This window comes from Lepidothrix coronata, unplaced genomic scaffold (genome assembly GCF_001604755.1).
Source record: "Lepidothrix coronata isolate B3197 unplaced genomic scaffold, Lepidothrix_coronata-1.0 Scaffold159, whole genome shotgun sequence".
NCBI lineage: Eukaryota > Metazoa > Chordata > Aves > Passeriformes > Pipridae > Lepidothrix > Lepidothrix coronata.
This window is the reverse complement of record NW_016690339.1, coordinates 1,546,902-1,574,460: the sequence shown is the minus strand read 5'-3', so window position 1 is coordinate 1,574,460 and position 27,559 is coordinate 1,546,902. Positions and strand designations below refer to the sequence as shown.

Genomic DNA, 27,559 nt, shown 5'->3' with positions numbered 1-27,559 from the left:
TTTACATGTAAAATATACATATTTTGCTCTAGCTTTGGCTGTTTGGTTTTTTTCTTCCCTCTCTGGGAAGCAGGCTTTCGTTGAGCATTGGAGATTTTGGCAGGGAGCCAGCTCAAACTTGCTCAATTGGTGACGAACAGTGACCAATGTGTGCAAATTCAATATCCTTCAAGGAATTTAAAAGGCTACAATAAAAATATCTCTGTGGTAGTGCTTAGATTCAAAGACAGTATTATGTTAAAATAATGATGTCTTAAATATGAATTAAAACTAGTGACTAAAAAGATAACATTTTCAGATAGAAAGAAGATTGTTTAAAGATACCATATCATGGATTCAGAGTAAATGTATACTATACTAATTAAAAACACTTTAAAGAGGGAATACATTTCATATAGTGTAATACTTTTATTCAAAAACTTCATGACCTCCCTTGCATAACACATGCTCTTAAAGGAACTACATGCCATGAAATAAAAGAGGTCATCTGCCTTCTGTTTGGTGATGCTTAAGTTGGGTTTCCAAATTTAGTAATAAAGCCTTAATGCCTACAGCTCTATTTGGGATGGATGGGAAAGAAAGAAGTCACTTTATTTGCTGACCTTTTATGATCATAAATAAAAGCAAAAGGATTTTAATGGAGCTTTGTGAATGCTAGTAAGATTTCCTGCTGAAGAGTAGTGATTCTTTATTTCCTGTCTCCCTTAAGTGCTATCAATAAGAAAGGTTCTGTTAAACCTAAGTGTAGGACTCCAAACTGACAGTGGTTTTTACAGCTACAAGAAATTTCATGTACTAATTAAAATACTGGATGTACTGTGAGATAAACTGAGACATCCTGACAGCTAGGAATTCCTCTGCCATGCAGATCCAGAGATATGGACGCTGGAGTCACCATTTTGGACTTTGCCCATTCATTAAGGCTGGGGAGCATACTGAGGCTTGTAATATGCCTCCATCCCTCAATATCCTCAACTGTGGAACATAGTGTTCAAGTAGAGACCTAGCCCCTGTGTTGTCAGGCAGGCTGCTCTGTCACACAGAGAAGGAAATTATTCTAATTCTGGAATTAGGATGGCAGAAGAAAAACATAAGATATTTCAGAACAGAAAACCCAAACTGTGAGTTCACATAGAGATAAACCCTTACAACCAAAAAAGATCCTTTTATGAATTGGGCATTCTGGAATGATGCTTTCCAATCCTTTCATTTGCACCTGTCTCATTTAAAGAATGTGGTACCTGCTGAGAGTGAAGATATGTTGACCTCATATTCTATATAAACAACAGCTGGTACCTGACAGATACTCTTGGTTAGTCCTAATGGGCTGCCTTAATTAGGTGAGCTATTCTTCGAATGTGGATGTATGCAAAATGTCCAACAACTGCTGAGGTATAACCTGCACTATTCTGGTACAAACCAATACAGTTTCTCTCTTCAACTGATTTTGGAAGCATTTAGACATTGCAGAGGACAAATTCAAAGGAATCAGAATGTTACACAGAACTGCAGGGCAAACATTAACAGGGCCCAAACTTTCTTATTTTAGGATTTTGCTCTCAGTTGTTCCAGTTTTTTTACTGCAATGAAGCCTGAGGATGCAATATCTACTCCCTTAGCCCAGCTCTCTTTAAGAAATAGTACATGAGAGACAACCTTCAGAGTACCAATAAGACTGTTTAAAGAAACAATAAAGAAAAGTTGTCAGGGGGCAAAGAGGAAGATACCAGTTAATATACCATGCTGAATGCTATATTTACATATATATAAAATTTAAGACATCCCAAAGCCATACAGTTCTCAAATCTATATGGCTGACATTTCACTTTTCTGGAAATACAATGATGCGTAACATAATTTTATTTCCAAGGGAAAAACAGTAAGTGCTGGTAAGAGGTTGAAGCCCTACAGCTGCATTTCCCATAATTTCTCTTGGTAATTGTTAAAGACACCATAGGTCTGCCTAGGAGTATAATGTGAATCAGAACCATTAGCAAAGGAATCTCTAGGTCTTCCATTGCCTGTAGATACAATAAAATGTGATTATGAATTTCTGCATTCAAGTACATTAGTCAAAATGCTCAATATTCAGAGTTTTGCCAAAGAAGCAGCAGTAGCCGAGGTCAATATATGTGTAATACAGGCAATTCAGCAACTATTTTTTCATTATCAAGTACTGAAAAAGTCTAATGCTACCAAGGAGCCCATGTCTAGCTAGGAATATTTAGTACGATGTCCTAAAAGGACATTTCCTGCAAAACAGGTAGGTGTAGTTTTGGTATCCTGTTAAAATAAGGTTTATAAGGAAATGTACCTGTGTGATTTTAATAGAGGTGTTTCCACATGAATTTTTAAAATCAAAGGCTTTGCTGAAGGAAACAAGGAGCTGATTATGCTGACCACCAAAATGCAATCTGTAGTACTATTGGCACATTTCCAGGAGACAAAAACAGACCCAGGTTTGAGGCATACCACATAGAACAATCAAGAAAGAAAATATTTAAATCCACACTTTCTTGGCTTTTACAAGTTTTCTGCACTAAAACAGAGAACTTTCTTCAACACAACTAAAACTTATAAAAGATGAGTCAAAATCAATGCTATTATGCACTTTATATAAAACACTACTTTGAAGTAGTTTGCACTGTTCTTCTACAGCTCTTGCAAGCTGAAGCACTTGCACGAGCCAGAAAGTTTCAGAGGATGCTGGTCCTGGATACAGTTGAAGGTGAGAATTGGAAGACTGAGATTTGAAATTTGAGATTAGTATGGCCTGGAAACTGCTGCCCCATTAAAGTGACTATCTAAAAGATTATCCACCACCAGCTCAATCTAATCACATCTAACTAGGGGTTACTGAAGAAGTGACAAAAGAAAACCATTTTCTTTGGTCTTTAAACCCAGCAGGAAAATCTCTTGCAGTGGAAAGATCTGACAGCAGAGAAGACGAATGCTTCTGCATTACTGTGTTGAACTACTGCAAGTTCAACTTTCCATACCATAATGAATTTTAGGCTGTCTCTTCATATGTTTTAGGTTTTATTTTTATTTGAGACAACATATCACAGGCTTCAATACAACAACAAGTGATGTAATAAGACTAATCAAATATCTAACTTTCTTCGCCACCAAGGCCAGGCTGGATGGGGCCCTGAACAACCTGGTCTAGTGGAAGGTGTCCCTGCCCACAGCAGGAGAGTTGGATCTAGATGATCACTAAGGTCCCTTCCAACTGAAGCCATTCTATAATTCTGTGATCTCAAGTTGCTAAGCATTCCAATATTTGGAGCCGCAATCAATCAAACTGAAAGTGTTCCACTGTTAGCGACTAGGGTTATCGGCAATGAAGATAGTTTCCTGGCATCTCTGATTTAACTCTAATTACTTGTTATCCTCTGGTTATGTTTAACAAAGAGCTGTTGGTGCTTTGCAGAAAAGGTCAAAGCATTCTAATAATTGCCACTTCTGTATACATGTAGCGATCCCCATATTTCTTTTCCCTTGGCTTTTCATTTGTTTGGAAATTGAAGCTTAATTGTTCCTTGTTTGCTCACATCTTAACATAGTAATTTTGTATCATGTATATCTCTTGAGACAGCATGTGCCAAGGCACTATCTTCAACCCATGAGACAAGTGTTATGTTGACACTGAAGATAAAACTTGGGATATTGAGAATATTTCCATAAATGCCTGGCTGAAGTATTTATTACCTGTGCCAGGAGTGACAGAAGTGCAATGTTATAATCAGAAGGAACACAACTTCTTCTTTGCGCCTTCCTGTCCTAAGACCTGGACAGCTAACACTGACATTTAGTTAGTTCTTGAAAAAGTAAGCTCGATTTATGAAAGCAGTGGTTGACTCAAATTGCTGATTCCTCCTGGGATTACAGGCTTTCAGCTGTGGTGAAAATGTGTTGAAATAAAGTATTGATGATGGGCATACCGAAAAGGTCATTTTCACTCCTGGAAAATGGTCTGTGTGTCTGCCTTAGTGAAATTAATTCAATTGCTTCCCTTTGGGACAGAGGCAGCCCACCAATGTGAGTTTAAACAGCAATAAGAAAGATTACACTGTGAGCACTGAATATTTCAGCACTCAAAGACAGATAGGAGAAAGGGTCATAATTTTGCCCTAAGTAGTCCATGGCATAACTAGACTGGTTTGTTCTGTTATTTAAGAGCAACAGCATGAAATATTTTAAGAGCTTAATAACATTCCATACCAAGATATTTGCATCTGAAAATAACTGTGTTCTTATTAACCTGCCGTTCCCTCTAACACCATTCATAAACAAGAAAACCCTCCCATCTCTTTGTGCTCGTGTCACTCTCTTGTCCCCTATATCTTGCCCCAGCCCTAAGTCCAGTGAGCTTCCCAGTTTGCAATGTAGTTCTTCAAATTGCAGCTTTCTACAAGCAGTTAGCCTCTGCACAGGAGAAGCACTTTGGTAGTAACCAAGGGTCTCAGGGATGCATAATCATTTTTTGCAATGGGAAATGTTTTTATCACAGACTATTTCAGTGTACAAAGAACAAAGTGGAGGAACTGAGGTCTGGATTGAGGCCTATTTTTACATACAAAGAATGTGACATATAAACAGATTATTGTGGAGTGACAGATTACAGTGCATGCTATCAGCCCACGGGAAATCACTTATGCAAGGGACATGCACAGAAGCAGATGTAGAGCCAGAGAAACTGCATTTTAATCACCGTGTCTGACTTTACATATTATTTTAATGAATCACAGAAATGGCCACTAATGTTTCACTGCATAAGAATATTCATACTTTATATTCTTTTGCCTTTGTTGATGATGCTTATTTAGACTACAGTTGTTTTGGGTCAAGGTTTAACTTTCACTGATGCAGTGTCCAAGACCATACTTGACCAGTACAGTCTGAGACACTAGACATTTCTGTAATGTGAGCCATAACACTACCCCATGTTTTTTAGACACTAACCTTCACAGGATTCTCCACTTGGCGAAAACATCCCATTGTCATGGTAGCCATCTCTGCATTCACAGTGGTACCAACCAGGCAGGTTAATGCAGTTAGCACGGCTGTCACACTGAACAAAGCCATCTGAGCATTCATCAATATCTAAACAACAAAATAGAAGAAAATTCACACATATTGCAATATTCATCTGATGAAAGAACAATGTCTCTGGTATTTCTGGGTTTCACAGAAGTATTTCCATTAGTAACACTTGAATTTGCAGAATTACTTGCAGTGAAATTTTGAATCGTTTCCATAAAAGGACTTGGCTAATGGCTTTGGGCCTAAAAGCAGTGGAAGTTCTGCTAATCCCAATTACTGTTGATATATTAACAACTCTTGTCACAATACATGACAGGTAATTTGACATCTGTGTAAACTGTCCACAATATGAAGAAAGGACTTAGGTCCCAGTTCAGATAATAAGATGTTAACCCTTTGAGTACTGCAGGCTGCCTGATAAATAAAGATTTTTTTCTAAGGGCATACCAAAACATTAAATACTCACTCTGGTCCTTGCTTATGCTCTTGGTGACACCAATTTTAGTTACTGGGGCTTCCCTATCTTGTGGAGTTCCTGTTAACTTATACCAAAACCTCTGACCCTCAACATAACTGACTGCAAACTTCTCTTCCACCATCAAAGAAAACAGCTGGGTTCCCAAACAAATGCTTTAACCATGAGGATGAAACACAATACATTCTCCCTCTCCTGAAAATTCCTTTGGGATGTGTGTATCTTAAAAGATCAACTTTCACTGACTAAACTTTATAATAAAAATTTAGCATAGAATGTATTTTTTTATTTATTTTTAGATCCAAAATCCACCAAAGCATGTCCTAAAGACACCTGAACTCATGCACTTAGCAAAGATGTGGAGAACTCTGTGACATATTCATTTTCAGTGCTTTCAGGTACACAGTAAGCTGTACTAAAGAATAAGTGCCAGAGTATGAGTGCTGTTAACAGCTAGGGAATACCAGGAGTATGGAGTCTAACGGGGATAAAAATGAGTTGTTCCCTATCAGATTCATTGCCCTATCATTGTGTTTTATACCATAGCTAGAGCATTAAGCTGACTGAGAGGTGCCTATAGAACTGGCACAAAGAGAGACATACCATGTGCAAACTGCCTTCAGAAACAAAAAAGCTTTAATCTCCCTCCACCATGAGTTTGAACAATGAATAAACCCTAAATGTACTGGCCACTCTGGCCAAAGCAAGGATTCAACCTTTCTTTAAAGGTTGAATCTTTAAAACTAAGAGTTAAAGTAACAAATTAAGACTCAAACTGCTACAGTACCTCAGCAGTTGATCTAATATCCTCTGGGATGCACATATGAAGGAGAGGTGTGATATGACCACTGAGATATATGGGAAATATGTCAAAATTCTGTCCACAGCCTCTGTTGCTTCCCATTTATGTCATCTGTTATTTTCATAGAGAAAGTGTAAACTGGCTAGGAAAATAAATCGTGAGCTGCAATAAGGTAACAAATCTCTTTTCTGTGAATAATAATGTGCACATAGATAAAGACATTTTCTAGTCTTTTATGAAATCTATTCAAACACAAACTTTAAAAAAACCCAGGACTTCCTCATTCATCTAAAACATTTTGTTCCACATTTGAAGAAAATCAAATTATTGGTATGTGGGGGACACCTGCATAAACTACAAGGTATAGCACAGTCACCGACATTTGCTTTTGAGTTGTGTTTTTCTTATACATGCCAGGGTGTAGGTGGGATGTGCTCTGAGTATTTTATTTACAAGCCAAATAACATTTCTTTGGAATTTCTTTGAAATAATTGTACAACTGCATCATGAGCATATTGGTTTTTAAAACCTTCAAAGATACATGATTAAATTTCATTAAAAATTTTCGCTGTGGTGTCCCAGTCTGATTTACTATCAACAGTCTCTCTGTAACCAGGCATGCCTGATGTACATTATCAGTATTTATGATTTTGAAAATTACCAGTACTCCTGCTGGAATATTGCAGCAAGAATATATTTTGCTTGCTTTGTGCACCATGAATTAAGTCATAAGTCTCTATTGGTTTAAAATAGAATTTTCAACTCCACTAGGAATTCTGAGATAATCATCTAAGTAGTCCTGCTGCAGGACTGAGAAATGCCAAACCTTTACAATCTTCCACTGCTCAGCATGTTTCTTTCTAAATCAGTATAAACTCTGGCCTTTTTCTTGTGAGCAGCCAGGAGCCAGTGGGACCTCAGAGGTGTTTGAGAGATCAGAGGAAGATCAATGAAAATTATGTTACAGTAGTGAGAAAAGGTTGGCTTGCAGTCTGTGTCTTATCTACTGCTATTCGCTCACAAACTCACAGAGTACTTAAGAAAAAGGAAAGGAAAAGAAGAAAGGACTGCTGTCTAGAAGTTCCCTTACCACTGGGAATATGCTACCTGACAGACAGCTTGCCTGGCAGAACAGAAGTGACGGTGCTAAATGCTTGGGATCACCTGGTCAGTACAAGATAACTTGTTGGGGTTGTCCAAAGCTACAAGCCTCAGAGAACCAACAAAGCATGTAAACTCAGAGTCTAAAAGCTGTTGTTAAGACTCAGTCTTCATCCTGGTTACTTAATAACATGCATTAAGACACTGGATGGCATATATTTCTTCTTTGGGAAAGTGGAATGTATTTATTGTTGATGAGCTGGAGAAAAGCGTGTTATTTAGGTCAAAGTAATACATATGAATTAAAGAAAGCCTGTGTTACTCTCTTCGGAACAATTTATATGTGAACCTGGATCTTAAAATGTGCAGTATCACAGGCACAAGCAGAATGCATTCTGATGAACTCACTGATTATTCAGGAAAAACAAGTTGAGAATGTCACATCAGTATTGGTAAACTGAAAACAAAAGCAGTTTTTTTGTATTTATTTGCAAACTAGCTGAAAAACCCGTATCACAAGAAATATTACTTGGGATGAAATACTTTTACAGATGTCAATAAACAAAGAAATACATTCTCTGTTTTTGTTATGGCTGCACGCAAAGTTGAGTGGAGTTATGCAAGAAAGCCTACCATCACAAGCATGCATGGAAGCACGCTGCAGATCTTGAAAAAATGTCTTATTCCCTACAGATTGCTTGCCATTTTATTGGAACCATTGCTGCATTGATGCTGAATAATCCATTACTCCTTACAGGACCTTGCAGCAAAGAAAAGAAATCCAAAAGAATTCTCCTCACTATTAATTTTTTAGGCAACCGATATCTTAAGCACATGCCAGTGGGTTTCAGAATATAGATGTTTCTTATGCACAGAATTTTGTTCTAGTTCTCTGAGCTAATCCTGATCATAAATTCTAGTAAAGGTGTGTTCTGTAATGGGACAAAATATGTTAAACTCTGTTAAACAAGAAAATACAGCAGAAATTTGTCTTGCAGAGTCATAGCACTTATTTCATGGAAAATTTTCTTGACATTTGGATAAAAGGATTTCTATTTTCAAATGGGCATAGCATGGCTCAGAAAGTGCTGCAAAAGTATCTACAACTGAAATTATCTTATTAGTATGGGAAAAGCAGACAGAAATAATTTTCCTCTGTCCTATCGTGAAACCTTCTATGATGAATCATCTTGTAGCTGCTCAGTCAGAGGTGTGAGGTGACAAGAGAAGAAAAACTGATAGAAGTTTTTGCTTGGCCAGTGGCTATGGTATATCAGTGGGCTATATTTAACATTAACAGCGCTAATGAAGTCTGTGTGATGCTGTACTAGAAAGGCATGAAAAATGAAATATTACTTTATAGAAGGAAGTTACCAAAAGGCTTTATATTTTCAAGTACGAAAAAAATTAAATAAAATGTTTAAGTACAGAAAAAGGAAGAATGCATGTTTTTCAATAGCAGATGATGACATTTTTAAGCAGAACAAAATAGACACCTTATACTGAATATGCAAGTTCTGGTCTTTAACTGGATATAAAGAAGGGTGGAGGAGTGAGGGGATAAAAATTCAAATAAATAAATAATAAAAAAGGGAAACGTCTCCATCTTCCACAGGAAGTAAAATGAAGGTGTATATTATGTGTGATGGGTCAGAGCAAATGCTCTCATCCCGGTCCTGTTCCAACTTATGGCAGAACTCCCATTGACTATCATGGAGGTAGTGCTTTTCTCTATTTTTCTCTTTCCTATTCAAATAAAGAGCACAATTGCACATAGCAAATCTGCCACTCCAGTCATGCAAGTGGCCAGGTTTGGTACAGAAATCACTGGAAGTAATCTTCATCTCAAACTGGAGAGTAGCTACACAGCTGTACCACAGCACCTCAGCACCACCTGCTCTGGCTGTGCTTTCACCCTATGGCATTTGCACAGCAGAAGATAGGTGATTCTGGCTCTTGAAACACTGTGGCTGGAGAACGCACACACACCTGTGAGACTGGTGAGCCCACAAAACACCAGGAACATGTGAACTCTCTCTACCCTACGTAATTCATACACACACTCACGGCAATGCTGCACATACACTATTGCCTCAAAACAGGGTAACTGACTACTACTTACTTATGTTGCACGTGATATGGTTTTCAAATACCCAGGTCTTCTTCTGTGCATTTGTCTTAAACTTAAGTCAGCCTGCTTATTTCCATATTTTGTTACTGATTTTTCAACTCAAAAATGACTGGTTTTTGCGGAGGCCCCACTCTAATAAAGCAGAGACACAGTCAGAGACGTTTAGAAAGTAAGAACTGTATGTGCTTAGCTCCCCTTGACAGGAAAAAATTTTGCTCTCCCAAATCACCTTCCTTATACCTCAGAATCACTCATTTCCTGAACTGTGGCAACAGTTTTAGCTAGTATACCCTCTTCTTTTGGGAACACTGAGAAAACTCTGCTCCCTGAAGAGTAAAGTAAGATCATTAGCAAATTATCCACTGATACAGTAAGAAAAAAGGAAAACTAGCTGTCTGATGAATATTATTAGAGAATTTCTGTATAATAAGACCTTTTGAAGATTGAAAGTGGTATAAAATTGCCAATTTGAAAGATAGCAGTGCTCTTTCATTCAGCATAGGACCAAGCTCTCTAATGTGGTCAAGCTGCACTCAACAAAGAACTGTGGTGTAGGGGAAGGGGTGAAGTTTCTAACACTTTATATTACTCGCTTCAAGACTCACATATTAATCACCAAATCTTCCTCTTAGAAAAGCCTGCTTGCCAGCATCAAGCACAAACTTACAGAGACAGAGAACACAATATAGTCCAAAAATCTTTTCTTTCATTAACTGCTTTATCCAGGTTCTTGCTTGTCAAGAAGTCAACACCAAAGATTGGTAGCTGTGGATAATTAGAATTTAGTTATCTCCACACTGAAGTTTTTCTGCAACAGTATAATACATGGCACTTAGCTAAGACTGTCAGTTAATAGAGACTCCCAATTGCAGTAATCTGTCCCAGTGCTAATTGGGTTTTATCACTGGATATAATTATAAAGATTAATAAGCAATCAACATCTTCCTTAATGTTCAGTCACTACTGACTCAGGCTAAATTTGAGATCTCATTTCAAAGGCAACAGCCTTTGCAGCCTAATGCTAACATCCAGAGACACCCACATCCCAGTCCCCACAGTCAGCATAAATAAAGTGAAACAACTGAAAGAAAAATAATTTCAGAAACAGATCACTGAAGAAATGGCTTAGGAGACTATGCAGCTGTTTAAAAAGATAAATCTTCAATTTTTTTTATAGGTACATTTGGAACAGTCAGACTCTGATACGTCTTTGCACATGTCAACACATTTTCAAGGATATTATGTCTGACTTGGATATAAAAGACCACATTTCAACTATTCAGACTTACGCTCAGTTAACAGAATACCCAGTAGGATTAAGATGATGTCTGGGTTATCTAATTTTAGTAAATATGTACGCAAGGAGGAAAAGGCCTTATTCAGTAAGACAAAATGAAAGATCACTGTACTGTACAAAGCATTTGCTATTGTAATTCAGTTTTCTGGAATAGCTTTGAAAACGGTTCATTATCTCTACTGCAAGTTTTAGAGTCACATCTCTTGCACTTAAGAACTGAAAAGTGGTTGTGTTGGTTTCCATGTGACAACAGATTTCTAACATGATGATACTTGAGAAGACCCTCCTGTTCAATCAGACCTTTGATTTGAGATCTTATGCAAGAAAATAGGTCCCAGAGGAGAAATACAAGAGCTTGAAACTATTTCAATATACTGGAGCTATCTTGTTGTTAAAACAAAATATCAGCTTTTGAGATTTCCATCCCACTACATTCCCATATACCACATGCACATAAATATCATAATGGCCAGTCTTCGCGAGCGAAGATTTGGGAAAGGTCATTACCCTTCGAGCCTGCGCAGTGGATTTTTTAGGTGAGACACAGTGTGCGCTGAACTGAGCCCACCCTTTAATCCTGAGGTTCATCTGCCGGGGCCGAGCAAGCTTGGACAGTGGCAGTGAGGTCCCCAGGATGTAGGTTTGTTTAGAGTGACCTTCTCTTAGATGGATTGCCTTACAAGGCTAACGAGCTCCATCTGCCCGGGGGGCTGGGAATCGAACCCGGGTCGCAGCGATGAGAGTCCTGCACCCTAACCACTAGACCACCAGAGGCCCCTACATAAATATCATACAGAGGAATAAAAACCCCAAGAATGTAGAATCTGAGAATACTGACATAATTCAGAAAACCAAAGTTGCTTGCGATGATTTTTAAATCTATTTTGTAAAGTTTGATCAGCTTCTTTTTTTCTAACACTGCTGCTGACTACAAAAAGAACTTCCTTCCTTGGTCAAAAAGACCCTGATTTTGTTCACAATCTTCACTCTGATTTGTTCAGCTTCCAGTAACTCTTTCAAGATACGATATCATATTTGGAGTACAAGGACATGTTTTTCACTGTATGGGTTCTTACTTCAAACTCCTCACTAAATTATAAAATATCCTTGATTTTAACTGCAATGTCATACCAAAATTTTATTCAGTTACAAGTTTAAATCATGAAGGGCAACATTACAGGTGGCCTGTGAGGCACAGCAAAGAGAGAAGTCATCCACAATTTTATCCTACCATAACATAGTTCCACAAGCAAAAGAGCTTTCTCTACACAGCACTAGAGACATCAGTTATCTCAGATACAGCCTTCAGAGAAGAGCAAAGACTATGGCCCTTCTTCTTGCTGCTCCCCTGGATAATGAATTAGGCCCATCTTGGAAAAAAATGCATTTGCAACGTCTTTAGAATTGCTGCTTCTTGACACCTCCCAGATCTAGTAAAACTTCTGGCTAAGTCATCTGAAAACCATAATCTGGTTCAAGGGTAGGAAACTACAGCTGAAGCTATAAATGTCATCTAAAAAATTGCTTCAACAGGTTGAGTCAGTGCTGTAGACGATAATTCTTCACAAAAAATTTCCAAGTGTCATGTTGCATGAAAAAAATAACTACTGTTATAACAGGTCTTTTTTTTTCTTTCCTTATTTTTATTAAAATCCTAGCAAGACCATGATTACATTTTTTAAAGTACTTTGTCCATGAAAAACTAATTTAGTTACATTAATGAAAAGGAAGCAAAATGTGATTGAGGATGTAATATGGAATTACAGTTCATTAATTCTTCAAGTATGCAATTTTCCAGACTCCTGATCCTCCATTGATTTCTGCACACCCCTATAGGTCCTGATAAATGCCAGTAAAAAGAAATTCAATGGTGTTGGTATTTCATGTGTGGCAGTGGTGGCACCAAAATTAGATAGAAACATTATGAAAGGGAATTTTCCACTAACTGTTCACCATGCAGCTAACAATTCTTTGCTGTCAAAAATAGATCAATCACAGACTACACCAATAATTGAAACTATGGCAGTCTTTCATTACACATCCAATATCATCACAGGAATTGGTATTCATAACAACTGAAATTCAGAACAACTAATTAGCCATGATGAACTAGGTGCATCCATTAAGACTGTAAAATAAAAATAATATATTTTTCAGCCACGTTGTGTGACCCTGATTGTGCCAATCCTCATTAGAAAGACTAATTGAGAGGTATTGGGCCCCTGCTTTTAGCTATTGACAAAGAGGTGATTTTGTTTCACTTTGTTCATCATTCTCAGTACAGCATCTCAACTGTAACAATTGCTTCTGTTTCCTCTTTAGCCCTGTCTTGAAAAAGAAAAGTACTTATTTTCTTCAAGATAGCAAAAGCACTTTTATACCTCGAAATACTCTGACAATACCCATTTTAGATACCTCCTAGCATCTGAAAGTTATTAGCTGCATTTGCACATTTGCTAGTCCTAGAAATAGGACTAGCACACTAGTGCTAGCTGCTAAAGATGCTAAGAATAGTTGGCTTCTAAACAAAAGAGAACTATTTGTCTGAAAAGAGAAGAGCTATTTTGGCCAGATGTTACCTCTTTTCCAATGGGTGTGAAGGAAGGCTTTACTTGCACAGTGTAATGATGAAAGATCTTGGGTTTCCTCAAGTAAGGAGTTAAGTCAGCCATAACCATGAATTATGATGTTTACACACATATGAACCAATGATGCAAACAGCATGTTCTCAGCTTTTTGGGGGGTTCAGCTTTGCAAAGGTTGTTTCAGATCAGTTCTGTTAAAAATTACAGTAAAATTCCAAGTATTTAATTAAAAGGCAATTTAGGGAAAACAAACAAAAGAGCCAACAAAGCAACTAAAACAAAGTTTGGCTAGGAATTGTTTTGACAACCTGATTTGAACTTGGTCTCCTGCTATAGTCCAGGGTATTGTACATACTTTACATGTGCTGAAGTTTAAAACATTCTTACCTACATTTTCCTACCCATGGCTTCTTACCATGACTCTTAATCCATATACCATAATTTGCATTGCTACTCCTGAACTACCAAATCATGTAGAGATTGTACAAAATTGCTGAAGCACAAAAAAGGAAAAAACCCCACACTATTCCTTAGCTTGGGCTATAACCGCATCATTGGCACATATCTGCAGAAACTGCAAACTCCCTCATGTTGACAGCAAAAGGAAGGACTCTGTGGGGATACAGGGCAGTGATTGGCAGTATTATAGATTTTAATTCCACTAATAGTTGAATGGCTCATAATTCATGAGATAGCTTACAGTGAGTGATGAAGGTCATTTCTATCTCCCTTATACAACAGAAGAAAATTCTATTATAATGCTGCTGAGCTGCACTATTCACATTCTATTTATAGCCGAATGTAGATGAAATTTTAGTTTTCATGTTTAATAAAGGACTTTTTTCCGCATAGTAAATATCCACTAAGTAGTGGATGCATTTTGATGTTTTCAATGCATAACAAGAAAATCCTGCCTCCTCAAAGCTTTTTTGTAGAGTTCTTTCTTCCCTGGTTTCTCTTTTTTTTCTTTTAAGCTGCTACATATAGGATTGTAATGTTGCAAAAAACTAAATAAAGATATAAAGAGAAAAAGATAAGTACTAGTATGTGACTCTTCAGCAAAGAAAAAATCTTTTGTTATTTAGAACTGACAACTCTGAAGGAGGAAAGGAGTTATATACACCCAAAAAAATTGTGTCAGGCAAGGAAAATGAAGGGAGAAAAAGACACAGAAGGATGAAGCAGCAAAGCATATGAGCTAAGTAGGGTTCATGCCTAAATTGAGAAAACACGCATTAAACTCAATATGGGCATTTTTTGCTTAAATTCTATCAAATATTTACTTTGTGAATTATTATAAGTAAAAATGTAAAGCAAAGTAAAGCAAGTAAGCATTCCAAGCTTCTAAAGTCACCAGTCCTTGTTTCACTGCTCATTTTTGAGTTTGTTTTTCATATCTGAGAAAAATTCAGGTAGTAATGGGAAGGGTGACCTCCCTTTAAAACACTGCAGCCAAGCAAAAAGCATCTCATCTGCAGAACCCTGGCTTTCCTCTTTGCTTTCTGCAGATCTCATTTGTTTACTCTCACAAACAACATTTAAACCTTTTTCTCCTATATAATGAGATAGCCATTTTAGAATATGTCCTTTTTGAAAGTCAAAGGGTTTTTTTAGGTTTTACAAATTATCTGTACTTCCCACTCACAGAAAATATGCTATAAACCCCACCATGTCAGCTGTTGACATCTTTGAACAGAGTGGCAAGGGGAGCAGAAATGAGATGACCCATGTCTCATCTGGACTTTTGCTACTACCTTCTTATGCAAACTATGTCACCTACTTAGATTTCCTCATCTGGTTTGATTTCCACATCTGTAAAATGAGGAGAAAGTGCTTCTACCATCTCTTTTTTTTTTGTACATGAACCACTCTGGGTGAAAAAAATTAAGTAACAGTGCTGATTTGGTAAATACCACATGTGCTGATGCCAAGGATCACGGAACAGTAACAGACTGGGAAACTGGCACTACAAAAGAGGCCAACATGTTTCTGGAAGAGATGAGAGGAAGAACATTGAGCTGTAGAGATGGATGCTGCATCCCTCGTCCTTTCTACCCCACCTGCCTTATATGGTAGCACAGGCAGATCGTAGAAGTCACAAGGACACAGTGATAGTAGTTGTCCATATTGGGACCAGTGTTATTTAATATCTTCATAATGACATAGATGAAGGGACTGAGTGCACCCTCTGCAAATTTGCAGATGACACGAAGCTTAGTGGTGCTGTTGACACACCAGTTAGGTATAGTTGGATATAGCACCAGCACTTGTAATTATATTCATATTATACATTCTTAGGGAAAATATTTGGAGAAAGAGAAGAACAGGAAGCTGTTTTGTACACTAGCATGATGAATTTCAGAATCTCACTTACAAACAGTTTATCTATACCATATACGTCAAGTTTGCAACCAATCCATTGGCTGCACGTCTATTTTTCCATAGCCTGAATTAGCACTTGGAGCATTGCTAAAGTAGAGCACTCCTTGCATGAAAGGCTTTTTCTCCAGGGGTGAGCTGAACACTGCTCTACTACAGTTTCTTAGACTGCCAATCATGTTTTCTTTTTGTTTTGAACTTTCTTATAATAATAAATATGAAGACTTTTACTGGAACACAGATGAAGTTTGCTGAAATTATTAATTATAATAACAATTCAAATGACAATAACTATTTGCTAGATTTTTTTACTGGTATTGTGAGATATGCAGTATTATATCTCTTCTCAGCAACAGTCCTTTCAGAATCTAAGCTTATTCTTGGACTGTAAACATCACATACTCAAGGTTTCTATGCTTATTTCTGACTAAAAACTTTAAAATCTGTTAAATTTTTCCCTGAGGGGAAAAAAAAACCCTCATGCAGAGGTTTTTGGAGAAGAGTTTCAGCAAAAACTGAAACACTGTGCTGGAGTTTCTTGCTCTCTCTGTAAAGGATCTTCCAAATTCTTTTGAGCTGGGGGAGGACAAATAAACTTTAGCCACTTTATGCCCTTTATACAAATGAATAGAGATACTGAGAACGCAGCTGCGATGAGCAGGGCATGTCTCAAGGATGAAGGACCATCACCTCCCTAAGATCCTACTCTATGGTGAACTTGCCACTGGCTGCCGCATGAGAGGAGCCCCGAAGAAAAGATACAAGGACTCCCTGAAACAACATCTCAACCTTGGCCATATTGATCACCACAACTGGTCTGCTCTGGCCTCAAATCGGGAGGCCTGGAGACACGCCATCTATAACGCAGCTGTCTCCTTCGAGAACAAACATAGGATCGCTCTCGAGGAAAAAAGGCAGCGCAGAAAGAACCGTAAATTGCAGAATACACCTCCTAAGGAGTCTTTCTGCTGTGCCTTTTGCAATCGGATATGTCTGTCACGTATTGGCCTCATAAGCCACCAACGTGCCTGCAGCAAATGTGGATAGAGCCTTCCCAAATCTTCGTTCGCGAAGCCTCGCCATGATGAGAGAATTCTTAGGCAACACAAAGGGGACAGAGATGTTGCATTGATGGGAAGCTTCTGTGAGAAGCCGCCAGAGCTTCCCCCCACGTCTGACAAAGCCAGTGCCAGCTGGCTCCAAGATGGACCTGTTGCTAGCCAAAGCCGAGCCCACCACCAACAGTGACAGTGCCTCTGGGATAATGTATTTAAGAAGGGGGGAAAGGTACTGCATGGTAACTACTAGAAAGCTTATCAATAGAAGCTGTGAAGATGATGGCTCCTAACCTCATGATTTATGTAAGGCTTATCAACAGGAGTGCAGGAACAAAAATACAAGAACCAAAAGTTAATTTGCACTTGCTGCTCTAAAGCAGCCAAACAAGATTTTTCAGAAACTTTCTAGGAATTTCAGATTTGACAGCACAAATTAGGCCTGTTTGACCCTCTATGAGTGAGGCTATTTCTCCCTATTAATCACCTGTCAGGAGTACATACAATATATTGTGCCCTACGCATCAGAAAACTATATTAACCAGAAACATGTAAAGAGTGTGGAAGTCCAAATTCCTAGAATTACTGTTCTCAAAAACTATTTATTTGAAATTGTGCAAGCCAAAAAAAAAAAAAAATAAATTTCCAAGTTATGAAAGGAAATTACTGTGTTGATTTTAGCCTACTCCTTACTGGTATTTGCTCAAATCTCAAAAGTCACCTTATATTCTGAAAACATTAAAAAGTTTTACAACCACAAGAGAAGCAGAAATGCTGCCAATCAGATAACTGATACACTGGTATGGCTTTGTAAGGAAATAACTCATAAAGTCATATCCTGCTAACCTCTCCTGAAGTCACCAAAAAATATTCTATGTGAAGATGCATGTTTCACATTGCATAACTGTAGTTCAGTGATAGGACTGCAAAACACAAATTATGTATTCAAAATTCATTATTAGGGTTCTGTATCAACTTATTTGAAATTTATCATAGTGACATATTAGAACTAGCTGTTATATTTAAAGAAGACATAGAAGTTGATGGTATCGGATTCTTCCCATAAGTTTGCCCATGATTCTACTACCTGCTTTTCCTACAGGCATCACTAAACACACTAGTTTTGTGCATTACCTCAATAACCCAAGGGTAGCTCAAACACTGTTCTTGTCTCTGAAATCAGTAACTGACATACAAAATAACCATCTTTGAGAAGGGCAAGACCCTAATGCAGACTGACTAGTGACTTTATACAGCAAAGACGCAAGTGATAAAGAGAGATGTTTCAGCATCCTCAGCAAAACCATTACATTATTTTTAGCTGGGTCCTGGCTCTTTCTGCTGAAAGGGGGACCAGAGAAGATATTAACCAAATGCAGGTCCGTGCAGTAATTCAGAAGTGTTTTCATTTCAGAGATTCAGCTCTCAAGATTAGAAAGTACAGTTAGATATAGATATTTCTGTTAAAATTCTAAGGTAAACCTTTTTAAATAGGATACTGAGAGTCATCACTTACATTTAAGATATGGCTGGAAAGGCCAATCTTCTGAACTCAACACACCACATATTCAAATTTCAATAGGGCAGGAACCCGGAAGACTTGCCAAAGAAATGGAGAGCACTTGGAAGGACTCAAGGAGGAAAAACGGCAGTGATTCCCCACCGTTATGGCAGCAAAGCCCAGTAATGAGCTGGGCACACCAGTTCCAGCATCTCTCCTTGCTCACCTTTTCCCACAGCTGGGGCTCTGGGTTACGCAGACCTGACACCACGGTTTCAGCACTGTTGCAGGGCAATGGTAGCATACAGCTCAGCATCCAAGCTGTATCTCAACTGCTTGCAAAGCACAATTTAGCTTCTTTGGACTTTGCCCTAGGGAATTTTGTTTTGGTTTGGTTTGGGTTTTTTTGCCTGCACCAAGCAGAAAGTTTATAATAGTTTACAAGCTTTGAAAATTTTTGTTCTTGAAATGCCAGACTCCAAAGACCTGACTTTCAGAATATGATGAATTCCTACTGCACACTGAGATCTATTAAAATGTTTTACGCTGCAAATCTGTCTTAAGAAATCTTTGTTTGCAAAATTTTATCCAGATTCTATAGACTAACTCAACTTTCTCTTTTTTCGGTGTATTGAAGTCAGCCCTTTAACGTAAATAAAGCATCCCCTGACAAAAATATCCTCTAATTTCTAAGCCTCAAATTTGGGAGCCTCCCCAAAAACAGGAGCCTGAATACTCAGGACACCAAGATCCAAACAAGTCAAGTGGACTACGAAAACTAATGAACTAGGGGAGGCACCCCTTCTTCCTACAGCTTTTGCTCTGGACAGTTCATGCCTGTGCTGCCTTCATGTTCATTCCGCTTTCCTCTTGCTCCCTTCTTTTGTTTCCTCCTTCACTAAAAACCCCAGCAATGCCTTAAGGATTTCAGAGAAAAAAAATATTAATTCTAATATGCTTTCTGCTCAAGGAGTTTGTGTGTTATACTCATTTATCCCAGCATAAAACCAGTTTCTCCTGTTAGATTATTAAGGGCACACCTCTTACTCTGGCTTTGTGAAGGACCTTGCATACTTGTACCACAAATTTGAGCCTTTTGGTATTATTGTTATAAATCCCAACCTGGCTATCAGTAATTTAATTCTTCATTGTAACAATAAAACTGAGTAAATGGGAGATTCCTGAGCTGCTCAGAAAATTTTGACTGTGATACTCTCATAGCTTATGGAGAGTCTTCATTTGACTGTGGCCAAGAATTCTTAAGAGTTCTGCCAAAAGCAGCTTCGGTTCTTAAAGTATTGGTCCAATACTCTATGGGCTTCAAATGCCACTTGTGTCACAGCTTCAGCTTCAGAGCCAACTTGGCCACAAGATGATTGTGGTTGTTTTAACTGAGCACAAGGGATCAAATAGTTCTCTTGTGATGCTCTTCATTTTTACAAAATCAGCAACGTTAACAAGCTTTCTGGTTACTTTGATAAAGTCTTCTATTAAAATACTAGTAAAATACTTTTCCTAAAAACTGGAGAATCATAATTAAAATACTTTCACAAGCTTTCTTTGGAATAGGAATAATAATAGTCTATAATAATCTGAAGCCTGCTATTATTATGGTCAGTGCATCTGAAAAAGTTAATTTGGATTTGTTGAAAAGAGTAATAGTCATGCATGTTAATTATTTAGCTTATGTAGAAAGTAGTAGAAAACTCTGATGAGATCTGGTCTATAACAATTATTTATCCAAATCCCTTGTCTGAGTTGTATTTCAATATTTTGCACTACAAATTCTAAGTACAAAGTTGCAAGAATTTGTTTTAGCAATACCAATTTTTTTTTCTTTCCCTGTGAAGGGGTAGCTTTCCATACATGGAAAAGAAAAAAGGGAAAAAATGAAGAAAAGAGACAAATAATATATATTCCTTGGATTTGGCTATTTCTGGTATGACATCAGGTAAGAGAGGGTCACCTGACATATCCAATGCTAACCATTTTTTTTTCATAAATTCAGTTACACATTTAAATAAGCCAACTGTTAGTAATAATGTATGGCTGAATTAATGTAGAATCTGTAAAATAAAACTGTCCAGGGGAATGGTCAAAGCACAAAATGAGTGTGGAAATTCAAAAAATGAAGCTGACAAGCAGCAAAAATGCTGTAAACTTGTATATACAGACTAGCAGATATGCAGGTAGAGCAGGAGAACAAATCCTTTCCTAAAGCTCTGTGACCAAATTAAAGGGGGAATTGCAGTAACAGCAACCAAATCTAACAAAGTAATCCTGTTCTGAATTCTAAAATATAACACTTTTCAAATAAAATTTTACACAGCATTTAAAAATGTCAATTGAAGAATTCATAATTTTGCAATCAAACAAGAATGTATTAAATCAAGTGTTTTGAAGAAGTTTAACAGGCACAAATATATTTAGATTTGCTTGGTAGTCTCATCTCTATGCTGTAGAAGGCTGCTCTACAGGGTACTACTGTGCCTTTTAAGACTTCAAAAATCTTTTAACATATAAACCCCACCTCCCTAGGCCAATGATGCATCCTCAACACTAGTAAGGCCTCAACCCATATCCTTTGGGAAGAGACATAGAAATTCCTCCACTCATTTTTATGACTTAATGACTTTTGGTCTCATTATTATGGCTTAATACCAATTTTTAAAAAAAGGTAGTGGAGGTTGTTATATCTGCATATGATTCTTCCATCTGCTGCCTCATTTCCACATGGCACAGGTCATGATTAATCTAAAAGGCTCCCAACAGATCATTGGAAGGTGTTGTAACAGCTCTGTTAATTGTGAGACACTGCACAGTGAATACATCTTCTCACTGAAATACCTGATTAGCAGTAACAGTTGATTCTCCTTAGGTTTCTGACAGAGATGTGGCTCCTACTAACATCCCAGAAGCACCATTTTGAAAGCAAAAAATTTTACAAAACCATCCTACCCTACACAGGGCTTCACTTTGCTTTGCAAAAGCTGCATTGAATTTAGGCTCCATAGACAGAACCTAAGCATGGACAGCATCGTCCTTCTCAGGCTTTGGGAGAAATACCGACACTGATTGAGTATGCAAGGATGGGTTTCGGGAAGGACACAGGAAACAGTGAGGTACTCAATGCCTTCTTTGCCTTTGTCTTTACGGGTAAACTTTGCCTTCAGGTGTCCCTGGTCATAAGACTAGTGTCAAAGTCTGAAGCAAGAAAAATCTACCCTTGGTGGAGGAGGATCAATAGCTAAACAAAGTGGAAAAAAGCACAGGTCAATCAAACCTGATTGGATGCACAAGGAGTGCTGAGGGAGCTGGCTGATGTCACTGCAAGGCCAATTTCAACTGTTTGAAAAGTCATGGTGACTGAAAAAAGCTCCTGAGAAATGGGAGAAAGCAAATTTCACTCCCATCTTTGAGAAAGGCAAGGATCCAGGGAACTGTGGATTAGTCAGCCTCACCTCCACTGCTCAGAAGCTGATGGTATCCTCCAAACATGTTAAGGACAAGGAGGCAATTTGGAACAGTCAGCAAGAAGAAGAAAGCATGCCTGACCAACCTGATAGCTCTCTAAAGTAAGATGACTAGGCTGGTGAATGGGAGAAGAGCAGTGAACGTTGTTTATCTTAGCAAGGTTTTTGATGCTCTCGTAACATCCTCAGACAACCTTGTAAGTGCAGGCTAAATAAATGGACAGTGAGGTGGACTGAAAACCTGCTGAATGCCTGGGGTCAGAGAGCTCTGATCAACCATACAACACCCAGTGGCCCGTTAGTCATTTAGCAATGTAAATTACACCCGGGTAACTACTGGATACTGGGCCAGTACTGTTCAACATCTGGACAATAAGGCAGAGTGCAACTCAGCACATTTTCAATTAAACAGAATTTGGAGGAGGGGTTGCTACACCAGTTAGTCGTGCCGACATTCAGAGGGTCCTCAGCAGGCTGGAGAAATGGGCAACTGGGAATGTCATCAAGTTCAGAAGGAAATACAAAGTCCTACAGCTATTAAGAAACAACCCCAGGCACCAGTACAAGTTGGGGACTGGGCAGTTGAAAAGCAACTTTATTGAAAACGGTCTGGAGATCCTGGTGGACATGACAATGAATATAAGGCAGCATTGTGCACTTGTAGCAAAGGTGGCCAACAGCTTCCTGGGTTGCATTAGGAACCATATTGCCAGCAGGTCAAGGGAAGTGATCATGTCCCTCTATTTTATGCTGTTGGGATCCTATCTGGAGTGCTAGATCTTGCATCGTATTCCTCAGTATCAAGGAGGCTAATAGACCTGAGATGTTCAGCCTGGAAATGAAAAGGCTGAGGGGGAACTTATCAATGAGTATAAATACCTGACAGTGTTGGGGAAAGCTAGACACTCTCAGTCATCTCCAGGAAAGGGAGTAGGGGCATGGAAAATTTCATTTGAACATAACGAAAAGAATTTTTTTTTTTTTACTTTGAGGGTGATTGAACACCGGAATTGGTTGCCCAGAGAGCTTGTGCAGTCTCCAACCTTGAAAACATTCCAAATCCAACTGGGACAGTCCTGCGAAACCAGCTCTATTTCACCCTGCTCTGAGCAGCAGATTAGACAAGATGATCTCCAGAGGTCACTTCTAACCTAATCCTTTTTACGATTCTGAGAAATTATTTAAACAGAATTATTAGACCACCTTTTACAGACAGAAACAGTGAGAACTGGCGATTACATTTTCTAGGTTACTGCTGGGGTGTGGATTCAACCTCCTGTTAATTAATTCATAGGTTCAGCAGCTGCTGACAATTTCTACATAACTGTATGTTTTAAGTTAAAAATGCCAAGATTCTTCAATAAGCAGTTTTTAAATTGGTGTAGCACAAACAGAAATAAGTAATATGTGTTTTAAAATGGATTTGGTATCTTTACATCAATCCCCCTCTTCCTCTGTATGTGATTGCAATGGAAGATGTCTGCCTAGAAAAGATTCATCACCTTTGCAGATACAGAGACTGTTCAAAGGGAAACTTCCAGCATAAATTATTTGTAGTATGAACATCTTGAATCACTTCAAGCCTAATGAGAAGTACCTTCAGGAAACTCTTCTAGTGAATATGTACCGTTTGAAGCTCCAGTTTTCTTTTATGGCTGTATACAGCACCATTTTTCTGACAGCCCAGTCGCAGAACACGTCAGCTTTTACTTTTTATTGACTGGATAGCTCTTCCATTTGCCACTTTGACAGTATTTCAAACTGTATGTTTCAAAGCCACGTGCAAGTAGATTACAATCCTATTCTGCAAATTAGTATCCAAATGAAGTGACGTGTACCCTTGTGGCTGACCTCTAGCATTACTTATTTCTACAGTAGGAAAAAATATGATGTCCAAAGGAGGTTAAACAGGACGGGGGCCTTCTCCTTACAAAGCTGACCCATGAAACTGGTTTGGGGATGGCAAATTGGCTCCAAATCACAACAATAGTATCACTAGCTATGTGATATCAGGTCACTACCATACTAACCTTATGTTAAATATTGTGATCAGGTATTCAGAAAGGCATCAGATGTGGTCCAAGATTCTGCCTGTCACCCTATATATTTCCTGAAGGGCAGGAAGGGTGGGCAGTTAGGCCAGCAGTTCTGATGCTTCTGAAGGACATTTGGGACTGAATGCAGTTAATCTAATTTAAGTTAGTTTAAGGTACCTGAACTTTCTGAACTAGGGACAGAGTGTCCTTGGGTTGTCCGCTAAAGAAGGGAGCAGAGATAGGACTTCCAGAGGTATTTCAGAAAAGCCAGTAAGATCTCTCTTTGATAGTGGCTATTAATTGTGGCTATACAAGGAGACTAAAGCAAATATGTTTCTAATCTACACACTTCCGATAGGAGTATAAAGCTGCAAAAGACAATTATGAACTTTGAAACTATACATGTTTTATTTAGTTGAGAACGTGCAATAGGTTACATATATTTATATATATTTTATATATATTTATATATTTATATATTTATATGCAATAAGGAGCATATAAAACAACTATTACTACACCAAAGTAACTGTTTTAATACTTGACCATTATCTTAGCATTGAATTTGTTCCAAGCAGAAACAGTGTTATGATTAAGAGACCTGTACCATGTTATTTGCAGTCTATGAAACACTGAGCAATACTTGAAAACTTGCTCTTTTGAAATCTTCTAGAAATACATGAGCAATCAGGATGCTGCTTTTCACACAGCATCCGTCTTGTGCAGTGTGGTAATATCTGCTCAAATACAGAAGAATAAGAACAACCACATTTCTCACCTGTCAAATGGACCAAAAAATACAGAATTCAGACCAGTTTGTGTTTTTCATTAAACTGGATATGTTTACAAGTCAGATGAAAGCAATACTTGCTAAAATTACCTCCTTTCCATTGTTTGGAAGATTTATTGAAGGCAATATAGAGCAGCAACAGTAGTCAATCATAGGTGGCAGACTGCCCTTTTATTAGGCATATTGAAGCCAATTAATCTAAGTAAGCTTTCTCCCTTTACCTCCTGGAGGCATGTATGCTTAGAACGCATTTAAAAATTCTGCAGCAATAAATAAAGGTGCTGAAACTAATCTTTTGAACTTCGAAAAATTATTTACAAGCACTCGAGATGCTAAGCATTAACAGTCTACATACTCTGCTGGGCAATATAATTTGATTAGATTTAAGACTTAGAAAATACAGTTCTAAAACAAAGCCCTGGTGCTACTGCCATCCTCAGGGGTAGCAGGAAGATAAAGGAATGCTTGTAACAGGACATAAAAGCAGTAGGAACACTGAAACCTCCCCTAACACTGAGTAAAGAAAGTCTGAGTTAATCACAAGTCCTCAAATAAGGTTGCAAGGGAAGGTGGCTTACTGAACCAGTAACACACAACAGAAGTTATCAGTTATTGGATTTTATTTCTAGATGTCAGATTATCTGTTATTTATACGAGACAGTCAAGGCCATTTGAGGTGAAAAGCAAGTCTATCATAATCTTATTAATTATGAAACATCAAAACCCAAGATGTCTTAATTCATGTTCTAATTTTTGCAGTCCATGTGCTTCTAATTAGAACTGCTGTAATATATTCTCTTGTGAAGCATATAGGAAAAGTGAGTAACATTTTAGTTGCAGCTTCCTCTTTTCAGGGCACACACTTAAATACTCCTTTATTCTTGGATTACGTCAAACATCCTCCTTGGATTAGCTTCATCGTAAATGGAGTTATAATCTTACCAGTTTCACAGCTGGGCCCAGTGAAGCCTTGTGGGCAGGCACACACATTGGAAGCAATACAGGCTCCTCCATTTCTACATCCATCCTTGCAAAATGCTGCAAAATGCAAAATTACAATATATGGGTAACAGAACTACACTCAGGTGGACATGGTCTGCTGGCTGGCTGGCTGGCTGGAATGCTGTCTGTGCGTCACTGAAGGCAAAGTCTGCCTTCTCCTAAGGATAGAGGTCACAAAGAGATGGTTTATGGCCCCCCTGCCTCACTGGCCAGATGGGGTGACAAGCTACAGAAGGAGATTAGAGTAAATCATCTGAAGACAACAGCTCCCATATGTGCTCCTTCACATGCACTGGGAAGCAGTGAAAGGCAGCATCTTCCCTAGGAACAGACTCTTCCTAGAGTGGTACTTGTCTTCTCTGCTGCCTAAATAAAGGCCTGAGCATAATAGGCACAACTGAATACTAAGCTGTCTGGCTATCTCAGTCCTTTATTAAACCATTTGATAGAAACAATAAAAATAGTAATTCTGTTTCAAGGGACTCTGAAGAACTTCAAAACTTATAACATTTACAGCTTAAAGTCAATCCCCGGATTTGCTCTTTGGCACACTGCAATCTGAGAAGCTCTGCTTACATATTTTGGTGCAGAATTTTCCAGTTGTGTATGCTTTAGAGTCACTTCTACAGACCCAGAAATGCAACCAGCTCTGACTGAAAACACCGTAGCTGTTAATTGCTCAGTTGCATCTGCAATATGGAATCAGAAATGCTCCAGTCATAAGAAACTGTTGGTGAAACTAGGAGATGGAGGTTGTCACCAACACAAAGATTGCTTCGGGGCATTCTTAACCAGCCACTTGTAACTAGCCACTGGAGATGCCAGGCTTTGGTTTGCAGCTGCTCTGCGTAACAGCACCACTGATGAGGTCCTAAGGCTCATCTGAGATAAAACTGTTACCAGTTTGAGCTATCCAGCTCTCAGATTTGAGGCAGCAGCCTTGTGGTGAGACCTTCGGCCTGAGTGAGACATCTGAGCGTCCTGGTGCAGGAGTACATGGTGCACAGGAGTACTGCTGGCAGTGCAGTGCATGAAAAGCTGCCAAAGGCACGGGGGTATCCAGGTCTCTCTGAAGGATGCTGGCATCCAAGTCAGGGCTGTAGAGAAGTACATTTCTCAGATTTTGATACACAGGCTCAGAGCCTTCTCCTGCATACTGCCTTCTCAGTATTGAAGACAGAGAGAGGGAGGGAGGGAGGTGATGTACTTTTCTTTCACTGTGGGGCTAGGTGCCCTCTGAAATGTCAGAGCTCTTATTCAGGAGACAGAAGAGCCAAATGCAGTAGGTTTATGTGCCTTCTCTTTGATCCAAAGAAATCGCAATCACCTTTTTGTAAGCTGACTCACCTCCAGTAGAAGAAAAGGGGAATACTCCCAAGCACAGTACAGGAGTGTGCAGACAGAGCTCTCTTCTGAGAGGAGCTGCTTTGGGTTTGAACCTCCTCAGGCTAAGACTTTCTTCTCATTCCCCAGAGGAGAGAGCCCAGCATAAAAAGATATATTTGCTGACATGTCTCCCTCTACCCATGTGTTTGACTGGAAGTGGATCAGGCTTCCATGCTTTATAGCGAGCTCATTTGTCTTTGGAATATATAGCAAAATTGTACTGTTACTCAGGAATAACTAGTGCTAAGATCTTAATCAGACTTAGCAATGAAAGAAACGCCAGGTTGTTTAGCTTTGGTAATACACAGCAGCAGAACATATCTATAGGACATTCCAGCGTTAACTCTGGCCCCTCAGATTCTGACATCAAGAGATCAAGAGGACTGAGGCACAACTTCATGGAACACTGGGTATGCTATTGCTGCATCTGGCCCTCATCTCACAGCTGAGCCCATTCGTCTACAGCTATACTACTTCTATTTTCAAGCATTCTCTAAATC

The 27,559-nt window shown here is 38.6% G+C and overlaps 1 protein-coding gene across 1 annotated transcript in view; it reads right to left on the bottom strand.

The window, feature by feature from the left end:
- Positions 1–27,559, bottom strand: part of NELL2 (neural EGFL like 2) — a 148,314-nt gene that overhangs the window by 10,943 nt on the left and 109,812 nt on the right. Inside the window, exons 15-16 of the mRNA XM_017829184.1 lie at positions 25,614–25,709; positions 4,966–5,106 (exon numbers count right to left, since the gene is read on the bottom strand). Of these exons, the coding sequence (XP_017684673.1) occupies positions 4,966–5,106; positions 25,614–25,709 (237 nt within the window). The remainder of the gene's footprint in view (positions 1–4,965; positions 5,107–25,613; positions 25,710–27,559) is intronic.